The sequence below is a fragment of the Dysidea avara genome, chromosome 9 (assembly GCF_963678975.1).
Source record: "Dysidea avara chromosome 9, odDysAvar1.4, whole genome shotgun sequence".
Classification (NCBI taxonomy): Eukaryota; Metazoa; Porifera; class Demospongiae; order Dictyoceratida; family Dysideidae; genus Dysidea; species Dysidea avara.
Genome location: NC_089280.1, coordinates 7,107,127 through 7,127,190, shown reverse-complemented (window position 1 = coordinate 7,127,190; position 20,064 = coordinate 7,107,127). Strand labels below are relative to the sequence as shown.

Sequence of the window (20,064 nt, the reverse complement as noted above, 5' to 3'; positions counted from 1 at the left end):
AAAATAAAGCCCATGAATTTATCTAATCAATGCAACCCGAACTTTTATTGTAGCGCTTTTATAGAGGCAGTTATTCACTGTTGATTCCGCCATCAAACACGCTCCATACATTTTTCCCATACAAAAAACCATTACCACAGCACGCAAACCCCAAAAAGGCGGCGCTTAATAACCAGCCAAATTTGTTAAACTTGGTATCATTCTACGTGTTGAATCACACTGATTACGAATCCACCCGAACTTTTTTTGTAACAGGCTATTTTACAAAGATGTGACAGAAAATGTGTGAAAAAACCGTGTTTTTTCACTACATTATTTCGTACCTGGATGCGTATTTTTGCTGTTTAAGGCCCTCCCTTCTCTTATTCCTTGGTCGTGTCTTAAAACTTTATATATCACAAGATGCGGAATTTATCAAGGAGTCTGATGAACAAAACCTTATCTCCGTAAATTGAAGTATGCGGAAGTTATGGCGTATTGTATAAAACACGGTATTATTTTCCGTAATTTAAATTCGTAAAATGTTTAAATGTATTGTTAATGCGTCATATTTATTGATATGTACTAGGTGATTGACAATCTTGTAGAACGTCAAGAGACGAAGCCTTGTATGGTGGTACACTATGTATTTTAACTTTAGTGAATTTAGAATATGTGATTATTATTATTAAAGCTTTACAGTGGCCTGCACTGAAGGTCTGACAGCAACATGTGCTGCAGCCTTTGGATTAACCTAACCTAACACACTGCCGGAACTGGAGACTTAAAGATTACATGACCTAGCTAACAATAAGGTGAAACAGAAAAGGGTCAAAGAAAGGAAAAAAATCCCTCCTACCCCAGGATTCGAACTGCAGGCCACCCAATGTCTAGTCGAGCGCGATATACTACTTAATCTGCGGTAATCTGACACAATAAAACGAGCGGCATAGATTGCCGCTCGATTTCCTAACATAGATTGCCATATTAGGAAATTGAAATGGGCGTTTAACATAACTTGCTTTTTCAGAGAGATAAACAACTTGAATAATGTCGTGTGAAGATCAGTCCAAGAAGGAATCGTCTAGTCAGTTGACTAGTGAACGAGAAGTGTTTACACGTTACTATGCTAAATTGTGTGAACTGTTACCAGTGACAGTTGAAGAGTTGTTACCTCATCTCGTGACTAGTAATGTCATTAGTTTTGAAGAGGAAGAAGAAATATTATCACAGTCGACGTCGTCGTCCAAAGATCGTGCTATTTTACTACCCATTCGTAAGGCATTGTTCGAGGGGATTCCTCGTCCGTTTCATGAATTCCTGAAGGTTATGCAGTCATCACGGCACGTAGAGTGTGCTGAATTAGCGAGACAGATTTGTTCTGAACTGAACATCACGACCGGTGAGTGGCAATGACTTATGTCATACTGGTATAGTACGAGGTGTAGTAGTATTATACACGACCCGAAGGGTCCGACACTCGAAGGGTCCTCACTTCCAGAAATGTCGTCGATGACCATGGAAATTTGGCAATTTTTATTAGAATTAGGCCCCTATTTGGTGATTATTAGTTTCTCATCCACCGCCCGCATCCTTCTTAAGCTACCGCATAGTAAGCCATTATTTACTCTGCGCATGCTCAGAAGAACACGTGATACCAAACTGTTATAATTTTGTTGATGAACGCTACAATGCACTATATATCACCAGGAGAACTGTCGTTTTCCTTAGCAAATTGCTGCAGTACCAGTTGCAATCGTGCTCTATCGACTTCATCAAAGCAGGCTTTCAGCTGACTGTCGAAAAACAGCTGGCGATCACGAAAAGTAGAATCAGCTGGTGAAGGAAATGTTTGTAGTAAGAAAGAAAGACAATTTGGGCAAGGTCTGTACATCAGTGTGTTAATATTATAAAATAATGGCCTAATGGTAATACCCTCCCGCCCGCATCATAATAATTAGAAAGGCTGGATGAGAAACTAATAATCACCGAATAGGGGCCTTATAAAAATTTTTGTTGGAAATTCAGAAATATTAACTGAAATTTTAAATACATAAATCGGTACGATTAAAATTTTTTAAATGTTATTTTGATTATTTCAATAATGTAAGATGTACTCATTGGATTTATATGTGTATATACACGAGGCCAGATGCACTGAGATGCAAGGAAGAAGGGTCATGCACTGTCAATAGAAGACGTAAGCCTTATAGCACTATCTAGATTATAAGCGCACTAACATTTGTCCATAATCTGCTTCGTAAATTTGTTGTATACTTTTGAGCTGATTCGATTCCCACAGTGTTAGGCTACTGTATGATGGTTTCAGCATGGGTTCAAGCCTAGCCTAATGGTTCACTATTGGTTTGGTAAGCCGTTGTGACTCTATCATGGTTCGGGTGAGGGTGCCAGTGCATATGATCTCTCAGGAATTTGAATAAAACACTCGTCAGTAACCCACGGACACACTGAATGACTTAGGCACAGAATATGCTACAACTCAAGCTACAACTTCATAGCACTCAAGAATTTTCAAGACAGAAATTCAGAAATTTGGTAGAAATTTATCCAGAAATTAGAAATTTGGGTTGGCAAATTTCCATATTTCAAAATATCATAGATGGATTTTGTATGTGAAGGACCCCCCCGCTGACACTTCAGAAAGAGCGTACAAGATTTCCAGATTTCTACCGAGATTTTTGATTTCCAGGTTGATTTCTGTCCACGTAAGCTATAGTTTACGGAAAATCTTCTCCAATTTACAGATAAACACGGAGATTAGAGGCTTGATTTCTGATTTCTACTTCAGGGAGCATACGAGATTTCACAAAGTGTCTCAACACGACCTGATTAAACATTACGTACCAGCAATAGATGATTATGTCGATGAATTTATTCAGGAGGTGGAGACTGGAGAAATCATACATGGTTTTCACCATTAGTGTTTGCGGCTGCTCAAGGGGTGTCCTTTCTATAATTCAGGGGTGTGCCGAAGGGGGTTTCCAGGGGTTTCAGGAAACCCCAACTGAAATTGTCAGTAGCAAGAAAAGCTCAGACCAGTGTGTTGCTGATTGATTTTTTGGCAAACACAATATCAGCATGATTACATCAATCTACATCATTACAGTGATGATCTGTGGGGGCACAGCCTCCCTCCCCAGCAACTCCCACTATAAAAGATCAAGATACTCTAATAGAGAAGTCAGTGAAGTACTCTAATAGAACAGTCAGCCCATTTAACACTTCTACAGTTGCTTATAGCATGAAAACTTGAATCTGCAGCACTATTCCATGTGTACATTTAGCTTGCTAGGAATTTCAGGACCTCACTAGTGGCTTTCACTACTTTGTTTTTACTGTGTTTAATACTCAGACTACTGGCAGTTGACAATCCGCTAAAATCTTCTGGGAGCTTGCACCTCAGACCTTACATCCCGGATCTACTTTCCAGTGGAAACCCAATCCTAGACACGCCCCTGCAATAGGCACTGTACTACGATCTGCAGCTGCAGTCAAAAAATCGGCCAAGATCAATTTTTGGTTTTGACTATTGACTTTAGCCAGAAATTTGTCTTAACCGTTGACTTGTTTCTGTTTTTCTTTGCTATAATTATTTTCATGCACTACTTACTGGTGCAACTTTGGCCATGCTTACCCAGTTTGATCATTGCCCATTGTGAAAAATTGTTCATTGAATTAGCCTAGCTTGTTCACTGACCTTTTGCTTTGATCATGGTCACAGATCGTACTACAATGGCTGTTGGAGTGACTCCCCCTTTGTACTGGTGGCATAGGTATAACCCTAATACTGTGTTTATGAAACTAGCCTCCATGTTGGCTGATAAGTGAAGTATTAATTACATAGTAAATGTAGGGTACATTAATAAAAGCTGCTGTGATGAGTTATCTAATCATCCTGTGCCATCTAATGTCAATCTTTCCTACTCCAAGGATCACCTTGGTTCTGGCAGCCTTGGTATTTCCAACTATCCAGCACTTTGACAGCCAGTGCTGGGGGTGGTGTCGAGGGCAGTACATCTATCTCATGTTGTCCAATTTAGTAAAAGTAAAAGTTCTGTAGCTTTAGTTATGGGTCACCTTCCTTTGTAGTCTGGCTGCACTACACTTCACAAAAAGTAAATTCTGGTGAAATACAGGTCCCACATTAAAACATGCATTACTACTGTCAGATGATTGCTGTTCATTTCTTTTACTTTATATTTTAAATCCAATTCAATTGTTCTTTTCAAATAAGAGTATTGCATTACCAAAGTGATTTGTGTGTGAGTGTCATTGGCACACTTTAATTGGCTAGCACAGAATTTCTGTACTTGAACTGATATGAGATCTGTATTTCATAAGATTCTTACTTTTGTGAAGGGGCAGACTACTTCCTTTTTTCCGATTTCAGCGTCCACAAAGCTAAATCAGTTGACTCAGCTAGACCTTTAGTGATGGGTTGGCAAAACTACCAACAAGTTTCACCCCATGCAACAAACTAGTATAAATTGCAAGCCCATCCTTAATTGACTCTACATAAATTTATGTTAAAACCAGGTGCGCGCCCACAGCCGGCCGAAGTCCTAGGCGGCTGTGGGTGCACGCCTGGTTTATGAAATTTGTTTTCGGAAAAGTGTGTGTGTGTGTGTGTGTGTGTGTGTGTGTGTGTGCCTGCCTGCCTACCTACCTACCTACCTACCTACCTACCTACCTACCTACCTACCTACCTACCTACCTACCTACCTACCTACCTACCTACCTACCTACCTACCTACCTACCTACCTACCTACCTACCTACCTACCTACCTACCTACCTACCTACCTACCTACCTATGTTTGTCCATACGCACTCACATGAGCAAAGTCATTAAATGGTAAAAGTAGCTTGCATGTATAAGAAGTAAAAGCGAAATGAAGTCTGTATTAAACTTCCGCACAGGTAAACTTTGCTCTGAGGCGGTTTCTTCTCTGCAGTCTGAAATACGGGTATGGCAACTCTTCATATACTTCGTGAACAGTCTTCCCTTTCGGTTTTATAGACATTTAACATCTTTAAAACAATGTTGAAGGCCTCTTAGGTTACCAGAGATAGCGTATCCTTCAAGTTGAAAGGGGACATTACCTGTATTTGTACGAATGAAAATGAAGGACAGCCTTGAGGCAAATAACACACTATGAAACAGTTGAGAAAATACTTTTGTGCGTAATTTGGTGTTTAAAGTGGTTTGTTATAGTTACGCTTCCTTAGCAGTGCATAGCAACGTAATTACCAAATTACAAAATAATTCATGAATTATGAAATACATTAAATTGCAGTATGTACATATCTAATTGTCTAGCTGAATTAATAATAACAATAGCATGAACATAAACTACAGTTATATACATGGTTGATTAATTGCCTATTTGGTTAGAATGGGATAGTATTAACTGCATGGGTGCCTGGTTTTTAAAAGTAGCATTACATCAACTTGTATGAAGTAGATATTTTGTTTGCGAGCTAGAATTGCTATTTGACCAGCAGGCCAACCATTTTACTCTACTGTCAAATGCGACTAACTGAGCAAAAACTGATCGTTTTTCACATTCCTCGAATTCCTTTTCTCATGTAAAGCCCATTTATGATAAATGTGGCTAGACAGATGTAACAGCAGCAAATTTAATTGTGCAGCAACATTATTGCAAATACATAAATTATACAGATGCTTGTTTAATCGATTATAACTCACGACTGAAACAAGGTACGAAGACAAGACTTGTTCACCATGTATAGGTATTCTATTGATTTCAGCTTTGTTTCAGTGCATACTGAAGCAATTAAAACAAGTGTAAATATCATCATACAGTACAATAGTACTGTATAGTAGGGACATCGAAGGTGTGGGGGCAATCTATGATATAATATAACCCAAAAACCTGCCACTATTTTTCCTCACAACGACATGGCAGTATTGGTTAGGTAAAACCAAGCCCAAAAGTGTCTTCAGATCAACCCAAAACGTTTCTGTCAAGTTGCTACAGAATTTAAATAAAAATTATTCAACGGAATTTTCTACTGCCTACACCTTCAGTCAAGCATAGCGGAAAACTGGCTACAGCTACAGCCCTAATTATTTCGCAGAAACATTTTTAGTTTGCTTAAGAAAAAAACTTTGGTATATTGATAAACATACAATGCTTGCACTATTGTCTTACCTTTTATCCTTCTTTACCATGGCCATCAGTCAAGGTTCTACCGCTGAGTGTTAATAGACTACTGTACGGCTTCCATCTACAAGTGTTTATAGCATCAAACTATTCGAATACACGTGGTCGCCAGTTGCACTAAAATATTTGAACACGCGTACATGACTTGCTGTTGATATTGATCAGAGAGAGCTACTCACAGCAAAATGTATAGCAATGTATAAGTCAATAAATATAGTTTATTTAGTAACAATATTAAACTAAGTCGGGTCATTCAGATCCCGCTTTACAGATTATTCGGGTCTGACCCCACATGCTAAATTAAATGTGGACATGTTACTACACATTATAGTGTAGCCCTGCCTCTTTCATGAGCCACACCCACCTACGTAAATTACTGTATGTAGACATATGGTAGTCACGCCCATTCATCAGTCTGTAGGTATGCACAAATCCACGTCCGTTATTGTCTGCAGGCTTATGTAGAGCCACACCCACTGATCAGTTGTTATTGTATGTGTCATATTCTAGTATAATAGTGCTGTGATTAACTCTTTTAAAATATTGTGACTTGGTTTTGTGAAAAGCAAGCTATTTAGTTGTCATGAGCTTGCAAAAAAAATTCACAAACAAGTATAAGAAAAAATTAGGAATTTAAAATTAGAGTAGGGACAGTGTATAGTGCTGCATTAAAAAGGTACTGAAACAAGCTGGATCGGAGTAGTACGTAATGTCCAAATACTGTAAAGCAATAAGAATTGAATATCCCTACTGTGCATTGAGTGTAGCACAGTAGGGATATTCACTTCTTATTGTTTTACAGTATTTGTACATTACGTACTACTCCGATCCAGCTTGTTTCAATACTTTTTTATTGCAGCACTATACACTGTCCCTTAAAATTCCTAATTTTTTAATACTTGTTTTTACTATAGATTATCATATGTACAGTATTATAGTACTGTACAGTATATTAGGGATCATGAAGAACTGGGTTTTTCCAGCCAAAATTATCATCCTACAATCAGTCTCAATTTCTCTAGTGAAACAAGGGAATAGCTAAAAAGTGGTGAAACAATGAAGTTTTGCTTATGCCTGTAAATATGCTAGTGGACATTTAATCCCTAATCTACAAATTTCTATTGGTAGATCTATAAATTTATAAACTTTTTAAGCTAGAATTTCATTTTATAAGTTATGTGAACTATTTATTTATTGACCATAATTCACTTTATTTTCGTGCAAAAAAAAATCATGATAAAATTTTCATGTTAAAATATTTTCATATGATTTATGTAAATAACTGCTCTATTAGAGTAGTTCGATATTGTATACGTGCAAGAAATGTTTGTACAAATTTTGCATACAAAAATTATTTTACAACGAAAAAAAAGCAAATTACGGTATCAATTTTGTCAAAAGACCGGGTCGTACAAGCCTACAAACGTACTACCCACAAACACACTTATACACAAGACATTATAAAACAATAGGATTACAAGGACAAATTAACAGGATGCCATGGTACAAAAACAATCCTGTTGTTTACTACTATGATAGCAGCCGCTAACTAGATATGGGTGTTGGTTCAAACCAAACCAAACCCAAGTGTTGTTGGGTTTTTTTCTCAAGCACTTTTTACTAGTGTTCCACTGATAATCGGATCGGTATCAAATCGGCACCGATATTAGCATTTCTGGCAAATCGGTATCGGTTGCTGTATCACTCCGATATGCCGATATTTTACTGTAGAATTAAGCCGAGCTACCTAGAGCAAATAGTACAAAGCAAGGTAACAGCAGGATCACTCACGTGAGTAAACTGCTGACTTGTATCACGTGATGTAGTCTAAACATTGAGAACAATGTTACAATGACTGGTCGTGTTAAAAGAAGTGCTGTGTGGGATTACTTCATGATTAATGTCGCTGATGAAACTAAAGTTTCGTGCTCTCTCTGTCCAGCGGATGTTCCCAGAGGTGGAAAAGATGTTAAGAGTTATAATACAAGCAACATGTGTCGCCATCTTGAAACTAAGCATCCCGACGAATTCTCGCAATTACAAGCGAAAGAGAAGGAAGAAAAAGAACGAGGCAAGAGTAGTAGCTCAAGTATCAGTGGGAGTAGTGACCAGCCAATAATCATGGAATCTTTCACAAAATCCCAGCCTTTATAGGTGAGATGATAGCACTTGATAACAAGCCATTTACTGTAGTGGGTCACACTGGGTTTAGTCAGTTGTTGAAGCTTTTAGAGCCCCGTTACAATCTTCCTTCTGACAAATACTTCTCCGAAACATTGATACCAGAAATGTATCAGAAGGTTTGTGCAAAAGTAAGAGATTCCCTTTCTTCTGTATCCCATGTTAGTGTAACAACAGATATTTGGAGCTCAGTTGTACAAGATTTGTACATTAGTTTAACATGTCACTGCATTGCACCAGATTTTACCCTGCAACAAGTTTGCTTGCACGCAGCTCCTTTCAATGATCATACTGGTGAACGTATCGGATCCATGATTACCAAGTGTTTAGATTCCTGGAACTTAAGTGACAAAATACATGTTGTAGTAAGGGACAACGGTAGTAATTTTGTAGCCGGGCTACGAGATGCAGCCATTCCTAGCTTTGGGTGCTTGGCCCATACTCTGCAGTTGGTGGTTAAGGATAGTTGTTTAGCCCAACCAGTAGTGGTTGATCTCACAGCAAAAGCTCGTAAACTGGTGGGACATTATAAGCATTCAAATATAACACTGCAGTCATTGTTGAGGATTGAAAAACAGTTAGGGTTGTCACCAAAGAGATTAATCCAGGATGAGCCCACCAGATGGAATACAACCTTTTATATGTTGCAAAGACTGGTGGAGCTGAGAGTAGCAATAACTGCTACTGGAGTAGAGCTGGATGTTCCTGTTGAGCAACAAGCTCAAATTGGTTGCTAACAGAGAAGGTAGTGAAACTTCTGCAGATCTATGAAGAAGCTACACGTGAAGCCAGTGGTAATTATGCTACTGCTGCTGTTGTTATCCCAGTTGTTAACAATATAATGCGTTCTTTGGAAATAAGTGATAGTGATGCAGGAGTGACGAGAATGAAGGCAGATGGAATCTAATGAGTACTATGCTATAGCCACTTTATTAGATCCTAGATTCAAACAGAGAGTGTTTTCATCTTCATCTTCAGCTGCTTTAGCCAAATAAATGCTAATTGCTGCACACGAGAGATTGGAAGATCAAGATGAACAAAGTCGTACCATTGCTACAAAACGTGCAAGGTTAGATTGGGATGATAGCAGTAGTAGTACTGCTGCTAAGAAGAGGTCATATCTGTTATGGAAATATTGTGAGGAGCTCATAGATGAGAATTCTGAAACAGATACTTCACCAGTGTCTACACAGTCTGTGGTTGATAAGTATCATAAGGAACCAACACAGCCAAGAAAATCGAATCCTCTTTCCTACTGGAAAAGTAAGCAAGACAGTTCACCTTTATTAACAGCTTTAGCACTACGCTACTTATGTGCGCCTCCTGCAAGTGTAGCATTAGAGAGATTGTTTAGCTCAGCTTCTAACATATGTACTGACTTGCGTAATCGCCTTTCTACTACAAAAGTGGAATACTTACTTTTCCTCAACCAAAATTTACGTACAGTAAACTATGATTATTAATTAGTACAGTCAGTGTGAACATCTTTAAGGTTTTTGTAGGTCCTGTGTTACAGTGGTTTTATTAGATCTTGCGCGACAACAAATTTAAAGCGGAAGTCACGTGCAATGAGAAACGTCCAATCACATCGCTTCATTGTATAAACTCAAATACGTATTTTGGCGCCTCTACCCGGTTGTTGTTGCAGTGGTTCTTTAAGCATGGATTCGTGTGAATCTGGCCGTAGTAGCGCCTACAGTGAAGATCTCAGATGGAGAATGGTTTGGCAAAAGCATGCCTTGGGATTGAATTCGCTGGACATAGCAAAGAATTTGAATGTACACAGATCAACTGTAGACAGAGTTTTGCAAATATTTTTGAGTACTGGCTGTGTATCAAAGAAGAGCTACCCTAAGGAGGCTGCTTTTCGAAAGATAACTCCTGTCTGTGCAATGTTTATCTTAAACTTGGTTATCAGCAACCCAGCAATCTATCTACATGAAGTTCAAGCATCTGTAGAAGAGTACCTTTTAATTGATATTCATATATCAACCATTGCCACCTTTCTGTCATCAAGTGGATTCTCCAGACAGAAGCTACGTCAGATTGCATTACAAAGGGATGAGTTTGAGAGGGCACAGTATGTATCAGATGTATCAGTATATTCAATGGAAATGTTTGTTTTTATTGATGAAACTGGTGCTGATCGTAGAAACATGTTGCGTAAGCAAGGGTATAGTGTAAGGGGAAAGCCACCTCAAAACCATTCACTTTTAGTAAGAGGAGAGAGAGTATCTGCTATTGCCTGTATGTCAGCTATGGGTATCCTAGATGTAAAAGTTGTAAAGGGAACCAGTAATGGTGACACATTTTACGACTTCTTACATAGCCATTTGTTGCCTCATCTTTTACCATTTGATGGTAGGAACCCTAACTCAGTGGTAGTTCTGGACAATTGTTCAATTCACCGCATCAGTGAGGTGCAGCAAGTGCTAGAGGAGGTTGGTGTGCTGGTACACTACCTCCCACCATACTCACCAGACTATAATCCAATAGAAGAAGCTTTTTCAAAAGTAAAGCAAACTTTAAGGAGTGAAAGTGATGAAGCCCTTGATGTAGAGACACAACTATATTCAAGTTTTACATCTATATCTTCAAAGGACTGCACACAGTGGATTAAGCATTGCACTATTTATGACTGATAGTTAATTCAAGCACAAAATTAATCAAAAACATCATGTGTGATTATCAAGTAATGTAATTATTAAGTCATGTTTACTATTTATTTTAACTTATTTAAAATATCTAAAATGCTCCTTTTCTGTTCAGCATACTGTGCTTCTGACAGTATTCCATCATCCAGCAATGATTGCAGGTACCGTAACTGCTCAAATTTCTTCATTCGTAGATCAATACATTTACCAGGTGACATCCCTGTTGACACAGGTGCTGCACTTGTTCCAGTTGTCTTGCCTTTGTCTTGCAGTGCTTCCACAATAGCAACAGCAGCACCACTAATGCTATCCATCACTGTCTCCTTACGTGCCCTCTTACTCTTAGAAAAAGCTGGTATGTCTGGAGGCTCATCATAATCATCATGGATACCAGCTGCAATCATTCTGGACCATAACCGAAGCCTTGGTGTGTCATACTTGCCAGAATGCTTCTCATGTAAGTCCTTAAAGATGGATTCGTTTTCATCCTCCTTTGCCTTACGGTGAGAGGACTGTTCTGCAGCATCTCCTCTCTTCCTCTTATTACCCCCTCCATCAGCCAAATCATAATTTCCCTTGCACCAGAGGTTAATTGCTCCTCCTTTGGGATACTTTCTGTACATAGCAGTCAGGTCCTCTGTTGTGTACAACCATACCTTCGCCTGTTGTGAGCCATCCAAGTATCCAAGAGAAAAGTCTGGCAAACTTGACACTTGGTCACCAAATTGCTCCTTGAACTTTCCTCTTGCCTCTTGAATGCTTCGAAATTTCGAAGTGAAATTGTTCAGTTGTCTAACAATGGAGTCACTCTTTTTATTAGAGTTAATCAGCTTCACTCTGTAGTAATACTCCACGCCTATTGGTGCTGCATCACGGTCGTTCGTATCCCAGGACGATCTATTTTGAGAACTTGGGACATTCAGTGGTGCTAACCTACTTATAAGGCTGGGGCCACCAGTGCTAGCTACAGTCAACGGTGATGAAACAGTTGTATTCACCACTGAGCTCGCTGCTGAATTCACTGCTAGTGGTGGTAACACAACGCTGTTATGCTGCGATAGCTGCCGAAGCATTTGCTGCAAGAGCTCTGTGTATTGGCTCATTCTAGCACCAACATTCACACTTGACTTTGTTCAGTCCGCCAAAACTAAGGTTTCAAATAAACCGCGCTCTATGGACACGTCATAACAATTAACATGCACGTGACTTCCGCTTTAAATTGTTGTCATGCAAGATCTAATAAAACCGCTGTACTTGTCATTTGTAGTGTACTGATTGTCCATTGTCATTTGCTTTGTCATCACTAGTAGTTTGTATTTTGTAGTCTTTGTACCTACAGAAAAGTCAATAAAGTATATAATGTAAAATGTTACCTGATAACTGTCATAAACATATATCGGTATCGATATCGGCAATGTAAAACCTTGTGTATCGGCTTTTCTCTGTATCGGTGGATCACTACTTTTTACCCTGTGGTGACTGTAGCCATGACAAAAGTTTGATGCTTTATGCAAATAAATGTTCATAGCACTGTGGATGTATATCAGATTCATATCAAGCTTACTTTTTGAATTCACCTTTATATGCTTTTTATCTGCACCAAATTTCAAGGCAATCAAAGTATGAGTTTGTATTTTATATCAATTTTGTGAAGCGTTCGAAAAGAAACTTAAGAAGAAAAATAGTTGAAAATTTGGTCACACATACCTCACAAATGCCTGATGTGAATTCAATCAGATTTACTATTATCTGGCAGACAACTACAATGCTGTGCTTTGAAGAAGGGTTAACCATGGAGCTATGCACACAAGTTTCCTTAATTAATATATGCACAATGTGGTGTGTTGGTTTTATTGGCCACATAACACACTACTGTGTGTCTAAAATACAATGGCCCTGATGAATCATGGCTATTACATGTTAATCTACATAATATTCTCTAACTCTTTTCCAGCACTGCCCCTTCGTTCTTGGTTGGATTCCAATCGGATCGGTACCATTCAAATCATTTGAGGTGAATCTTATGATCCGGAATTGGTGGCAATTCGTTAAACTACAGAAAATATCCTTTAAACCACCGTAACTACCTGAGGAAGACACGATTCTGTCCAAAACTTTCTGGAGACCCTTATCATGTTATTGGCCTTCCCCATCCCAGCTTACAGTAGACATCACTCTCCCCCTGTGGACGACAGAACAAGAAACGGAAAATCGAGGCCAAACTGAAAGTTTTTAAACAAAAACTCCTCCCTGGTTTTTCCCCCGATTAGCTTCAAACTCGCTAGATCAACTACCCGTCCAAATCAATGTGTCATAAGGTGGTTTTCATGTCTATCATTACGTGCTAACCTTGGTTGCGAGATGTTTATCACTGCCAATGGCCATTTTAAGTTTACAATACAAGTATACGGCATTCTGGTATACACGCATTGCCAATAGAAATCAGATGATGTCATGGTTTAACTATCTAAAAGCTTACAATGAAATAGGATCAATCACTTTTTCATGATTTAACCAATCACATCAGCGAAATTGATCGTGTGATCTGGTGTGTATGCTATTATCCAGCAAACACAGTCACCAGTATAAAAGGAGAGTTTCGTAGAGGGTGTGGCCAGTTTACGACTACTTGACAAAGAGTACACCAGAAAGACTCACCGGGAATACACACTGCACCCTGCTGCGCTCATTACAAGAATAGACGTCCTGGGGCCTACACCACTGTGAGCTAGACGAAGTATAGTTACTGCGACACGAAGACAAGCAGGTCAGGGACGCCTAAAACGGAGGATTACCAGCACACCACTGCAAGGGAGAAGGAAACAGTCAATAAAGGAGAGTTTTGTAGTGGGTGTGGCAAGTGTACAAGCAATGATTATATCTATCAGGCTACTTGACAGAGACTACACAAGAAAGACTCGTCAGAAATACACAATCTGCACCCTGTTCCACTGTCCACTACAAGGATAGACATCCTGAGAGGCCTATCCCGCTGTGCGCTAGACGAAGTATAGCTACTACGACAAAAAGACTGGCAGGTCAGGGACTATAGACAGACCTAAAACGGAGGATTACTAGCAACACCACTGCAAGGGAGAAGGAAACAGTCAACAAAGGATAGTTTTGTAGTAGGTGTGGCAAGTTAACATGTGATAATCACTCCGACCAGGCTGCCTACAATGACACACTCTGCAGGATGACATCTTTGTGAGCGAGGAAGAACGGAAAATTACGTTCAAATACTCTAATAGAACATACATCTACCTTACCAAGCGACAAATGGTGGGGACAGGATCATTTAGTTGCTATTGCAGTCTTCAATGTGTAGGGAGACAGAGACACATTTTCACTCCTTGGTAACTCTATAGGGACAGCTGAAACTACTCCCAGAAGCTCTATTACTTTATATCCATTTGACTACCCTAATAGAACATACATCACAATATCTACCCTAATAGAATACACATGACCTCTAATTGAGAAACCACTCTTCGTATGAAGTATTCACCTGGGCTATGCTGATACCTTAATAGTTCTGAAAGCAATAAAATACAACTCTTCTCTATCCAAATACACATGCTGGTCTTGCCCAGTACAGCCGATTAACTTGAATACCCATACTCAATGCTTTACTGCATACACACTTTGCTATGCAATATGTAATGACTAGGATGTAGAAACGGAACTCCAATTCAGTTACTCAAATTGACTACACAATCTATCTAAATATATTATGTGACAAATGCAAGTTGAATTAAAATATAGCTCATTGTGGTGATGCACCAACTATTGGTAACCTGATCCTCATACCACACTCAGACACTTTATGTTAGTTCATGTAACATCATCCAAATGAAGTAGAGTACATCCCAGTTGTAGTATTTGTCTGCCGCTCAAAACTAATTCTTTTATGTATGTGCATGGTTGTAATGTGAGTACTGTGCAGATGCGCAGAAATTCCAGTGCACAAGGCCAACCTACATTATAAAAACTATGAAATCAGTCACTCTTTGTTCATGAAGCCACCAACATTATAGCTATAAATGTTAGTGCCACACACAATTGAAGAAATTATGCGTGCACATCAGTAGTTATGCGTAATCATGACTTTGTTGGTATGTAATGATGTGATTACTCCTTGATCATTAGTAATGTTCAAATTTAAGTGTATTCACACAATAGCACATAACAATTGTCTTAGTATCACACGCATTTTGCGCAGGTACCACTAGTTAACTACTATAATCATACTGCATTTTATTGTTCTTGTGCTGCAAATCATACATATAGCTATATATGTGCAAATAATTATATTAAAGGTTTTTTGGAACCCTAGGAATTCCCCTCCTTACACTCCAAATGACTGTGTTATGTATGATTATTGTTTAGGAACTACTGTAACCAGATGCCCTCAAGCATACTTCACTGAATGCATGAGCAAGTATCGTCAGTTTCTACAGTGCAAATATGAAGCACTAGATATGGTTTCAATTGATGAATACTTGAACTGTTCAGCATCTTGTTATATTAACCTAACTATAGTAAAGATTGATAGACAAGGGAATGCACATGAAGACTACAAAACCGGTAATCTATCTGCTTTATCAGAAGCACTTGATGTAAAGGGAGAGAAAAAGAAAGTTGTTTTGTTTAAAGGAGATCCTGGGATGGGTAAAACTACTCTTGCCATAAACATTTGTAAATGCTGGGCAGAAGGTAGTTTATTACAAACTTATAACGCAGTGATTCTGTTGACTTTACGCGACCCAGAAATACAAGCAGCAAAAACAGTAGCTGATTTGTTATTAATACCAGGGGATGAGAAGAGACGAATGGTTCTTAATGAGATTGTGGAATCCTGTGGAGATGGTATTTGTTTTATTCTTGAGGGATATGATGAATTACCTCGATTGTTACAAAAGTCTTCTATATTTACAAAATTAACAGACAATTTTCCCAAGTGTACGCTTGTGTATACATCTCGTCCTGACGCTTGTGACAGGTTGGAAAATGTTGCTTCCCAAATTATCCAGATAGAAGGATTTGACCAAGAATCACTTGAAGAATACATTTCAAACACTTTTAAGAAAATTGATGACGGAGAAACATTAGCATCAAAGCTTAAATTACAGTTAAAAAACAACCATGTGATAAGCAGAATATTACATATTCCCATCAATGTTGCAATTGTGTGTCTAATTTTCTTTCACTTCTCAACATTACCAGAGACACTCACAGAACTGTACACTTTGTTGTGCTTACGTTTGATTCTTAGACACATCACCACACGAACAGCTAACGTAGCTCAAGTGGAAAAACTTTGTTCGTTAGATGATCTCCCAGAGGATATAGCCAAACAGTTTTCTCAATTATGTCTTATTGCATACAAAGGTATAGAAAGTTGTCGTATAATATACTCATCTCAAGACCTTCAAAGTTTTGGAGTTCCTATAGATAAAATAAGTGGCCTTGGACTATTAGTAGCTGCTCCCACTACTTCTATATATGGTAAAGAAAAGTCATATAATTTTCTTCATAGAACAATACAGGAGTTTTGTGCAGCATGGTACATCTCTAAAATGTCCATACAAGATCAGCTGGAGTATATAAAGACTTATTGGATATACCGTGACCATATAATGGAATTGAGGTTTTATGCTGGTATTACTGGACTCCGTTGCAGTGAAGTACTAAACTTCATGTTACCATCTAAGCTGGTCAGCTGGTGGTTTACTGATCATCTCAACAATACTATACCACTGTTGATGTATTGTGTTTATGAAGCACACAATGATGAGGTGTGCCAGCTAGTTGGAGACCACCTTGATGGTATTGTTGATCTTACATCAGAGAACACACTGTCGATACATGATACAATAATTCACTCCACTGCTTATTTTGTCATACAATACAAAGGAAAACTGTTACAGATTAGTACAGACTGGATGAGAACTGCCTATGAGTTTGAAATGTTATTTGAGGCTTTGCAGGAAAGAATGCCACAACACAACAACAGCAATGATAACCTTGTTCTTCGTTTCAAAAACTCTAGGATTACAGACCAGTCACTTTCTTTTATTATCAAATTGTTATCAATTCAATATCCCATTACTGAACTTTACATGCCCCATATGTATCTCAAGGATACAACTTGCAATAATAAAGACTCAACTCCAACTTACCCTGATGTTCAAATGTTATCAAAGATATTTACAACTAGTAACACACTCACTGTTTTAGATATCAGTGGAACTTCTTTCAACACTGAGGAAGTAGCCAGTCTTGCAGATCTTAGGAATGTTCTGGTATGTGACATTAGAATGCAACGCTGTAATCTGCAGAATACTGGAGCTGATAAAATCGGTGAAATGCTGTATCACAACAAGTCCATCACATCTATTGATTTGAGTCACAATGATATCGAGGACAGTGGAGTAGAGAAGTTGGTTTACCATTTGATTAGTAATAACACACTCCAACATCTCAACCTGAGGGGTAATAAGATTGCTTTAGTTGGTGCTATGCAACTGAGAAGACTGATATCAACTGATCATCCAATACTCACTAGTATTGAGTTGTCAGGTAATCCTCTGGGAGACGAAGGAGTTTGTGTGATCTTATTGTCATCACTGACTGTTACTATGGACCACATTGGATTGGAGGGAATAGATGTTGAGATGCCGTTAACTTGCTACATTATTGCTGCTGCATTACACAAGGTCAAATCTATCAGTTTAAATTTACCTGATAATGAAATAATAAACAAGAGTATAGCTAAAACCACCACATTAAAAAATCTTGAAGTGTATTATAACATCATGCATACAAAGTTTAATGAACCAGATACGTTAGTTGCAGTTAGCCATAACAAGAGTATTGAGAAGTTTACGCTCAGTTACATGTGGTATGTTGGGTGGATATTAGGTATACCACACATATTGAAACACAACAATACTCTAAAGGAATTGACTATTAAAAAGCCTTGTTTAATAGAATCTAGTAATAAATCTAGTAATAAATCTGTACTGCTATTTGTACTGCTATTTGTAACACAATTAGCTGATTCATTAATGGTTAACAATTCCATTAAAGTACTGTCCATTTACAATATTTCGATGGAAGGTAAACTTCCAATGGAACTACTGGAAAAATTAAAGCATAACCATGTTTTGGAAGAGCTGACAATTAATTTCTTTGGTGTTGATGACCATCAATTATTAGACAACATGGAGAAAACTATCAAAGAGATTAACCAAGCCAGGAGAACAGCAGGTGTAACCTGCCAACTAAAACTGCTTCTTATAAATTAGCCAAATTCCTCCTATAATAACTGGTAATTATAAATTCAATCACTATTCTATTCTGTTATTGAAATAGCCATTTCATTGCAGGTATACAGTTATTAATCATGTGATGTATGAGTGACATTTAAAATTTTGATAAATTATGACATTTGCAATTATTCTTCTTGTGTGTGATACAGTTTATTTATTATTTGAATATGCATATGACTTAATGACCCTATCCCTGTGGTAGGTATTCCCCTGAGTATTTCGTCCATAGAACCAACAATCACTTCAAGAAATTATATATAGCTATAATGGTGATAGTTACAATTATACACAATTCTGGATTTGAATTATCAAATTACAGGTATACAAAAAACAGAACAACTGTGCACCGATATGACTTTTAGCCAATATTCTCAAGTCACCTTAAGAGAATTTAACTCCATTATAAGCCACCTTGTATTGTTCAGCTACAAAAAGTCACCCTGTAGAAAGTTTAGCTACAACTCAGTAATTATTATTCAGCTACAAACAAGTCACCTTATAGATAGTTTAGTTACAATATTTTAGACTAATTTTAGTTACATCAGAAATCACCGTGTAGAGAGTTTAGCAAAGCAGATATAATATTATCAAGCCAATAAACAAAGCTGATCAGATAGATATTTTCTCTAATAAATTGCACTCTAAATAGTCAGAATGGGACTGTAATCAACACCAATGTTCCATGAACAGGTGCTACTAGGATATTACTAGAGTATGAGTGTCCATAAATAGATGTTTATGTATATCTTTATCTGCTGCTTGTTTATATGCAAAAACAATGCTGATAACCAATAACCGATCCAATTATTGGTGCATGTCAAAAACATAATGGGTTAATTTTAAGACCAAACATTATTACTTACTGACTTCATAATAAGGCCAGTTCATTATGTGGTATCATCTGTATGACCATAGCAATGAATCTTGGAAACTAGCCCATGTAATGTCTTAAGGCATTGGCTTTGTTCCTTTAAATGAAAGCTTTGTATCTTCTTAGAATCATGCTAGGGTTTATTTGACCTTGCAGGGCTTCATTGCAGATAAATACTTAATATACTTATCTTCACATGTATATGTGAGTCGTAAAATTTGAAGGCAATATATATTTAGTTGTGATTAACCTTTTATTACAGTGACACACACAGGCATACACACGCACACACACACACACTAGGATTGCTTCAACATGCCAGCATAATTTATAAGCAAAACTGAGAATCAAGCATTAATTATGCCAGCATAATAACAAGTGAAAAATTAGGAATTTAAAGGAAATTTTAGTGAAACAAGAGTGGCTGTCTATACCTTCAGATAATAGGATTAAATGCTTGTCACACAATGTACACACCAACTGAAATAACTACAAACATGAACACACTATAAGCACAAATTTTACAAAAATTTTTACTGTTTTGTGGCTGACAATTAGAAGGAGATTGAGATAATCTTATAGAACAGTTGTTTACTCTAATACAGCAGTCAGGAAATGCTGATATACCCTAATAAAACAGTAACAGTCAGCTCTCGAATTGAACATGAAAATATAATTTTGAGCATAATAGGCTTGATTTATGAGCACTGTTCAAAAGCATGATGGATTATTTTCAGAACACACAATTGGCTCATGTTTATCACACATCCATGCACATGCAAATAACAGGATTAGAATGTCATATCTAGATTACTATTCCTTGGAGCTGCATACACC

The 20,064-nt window shown here is 37.8% G+C and overlaps 1 protein-coding gene across 1 annotated transcript; it reads left to right on the top strand.

The window, feature by feature from the left end:
* Nucleotides 1-974: 974 nt before the first annotated feature.
* On the top strand, nucleotides 975-18,332 carry LOC136267443 (protein NLRC3-like). Its single transcript, XM_066062605.1, has 2 exons — nucleotides 975-1,381; nucleotides 15,412-18,332. The coding sequence occupies exons 1-2, from the start codon at nucleotides 1,030-1,032 to the stop codon at nucleotides 18,330-18,332; spliced, it is 3,273 nt and encodes a 1,090-aa protein (XP_065918677.1). The 5' UTR covers nucleotides 975-1,029.
* Nucleotides 18,333-20,064: the final 1,732 nt, after the last annotated feature.

Coding starts and splice junctions, on each gene's coding strand:
- LOC136267443 (XM_066062605.1), top strand. CDS start 1,030: ATGTCGTGTGAAGATCAGTCCAAGAAGGAATCGTCTAGTCAGTTGACT. Junction 1,382..15,411: donor TGAACTGAACATCACGACCG/GTGAGTGGCAAT, acceptor ATTATTGTTTAG/GAACTACTGTAACCAGATGC.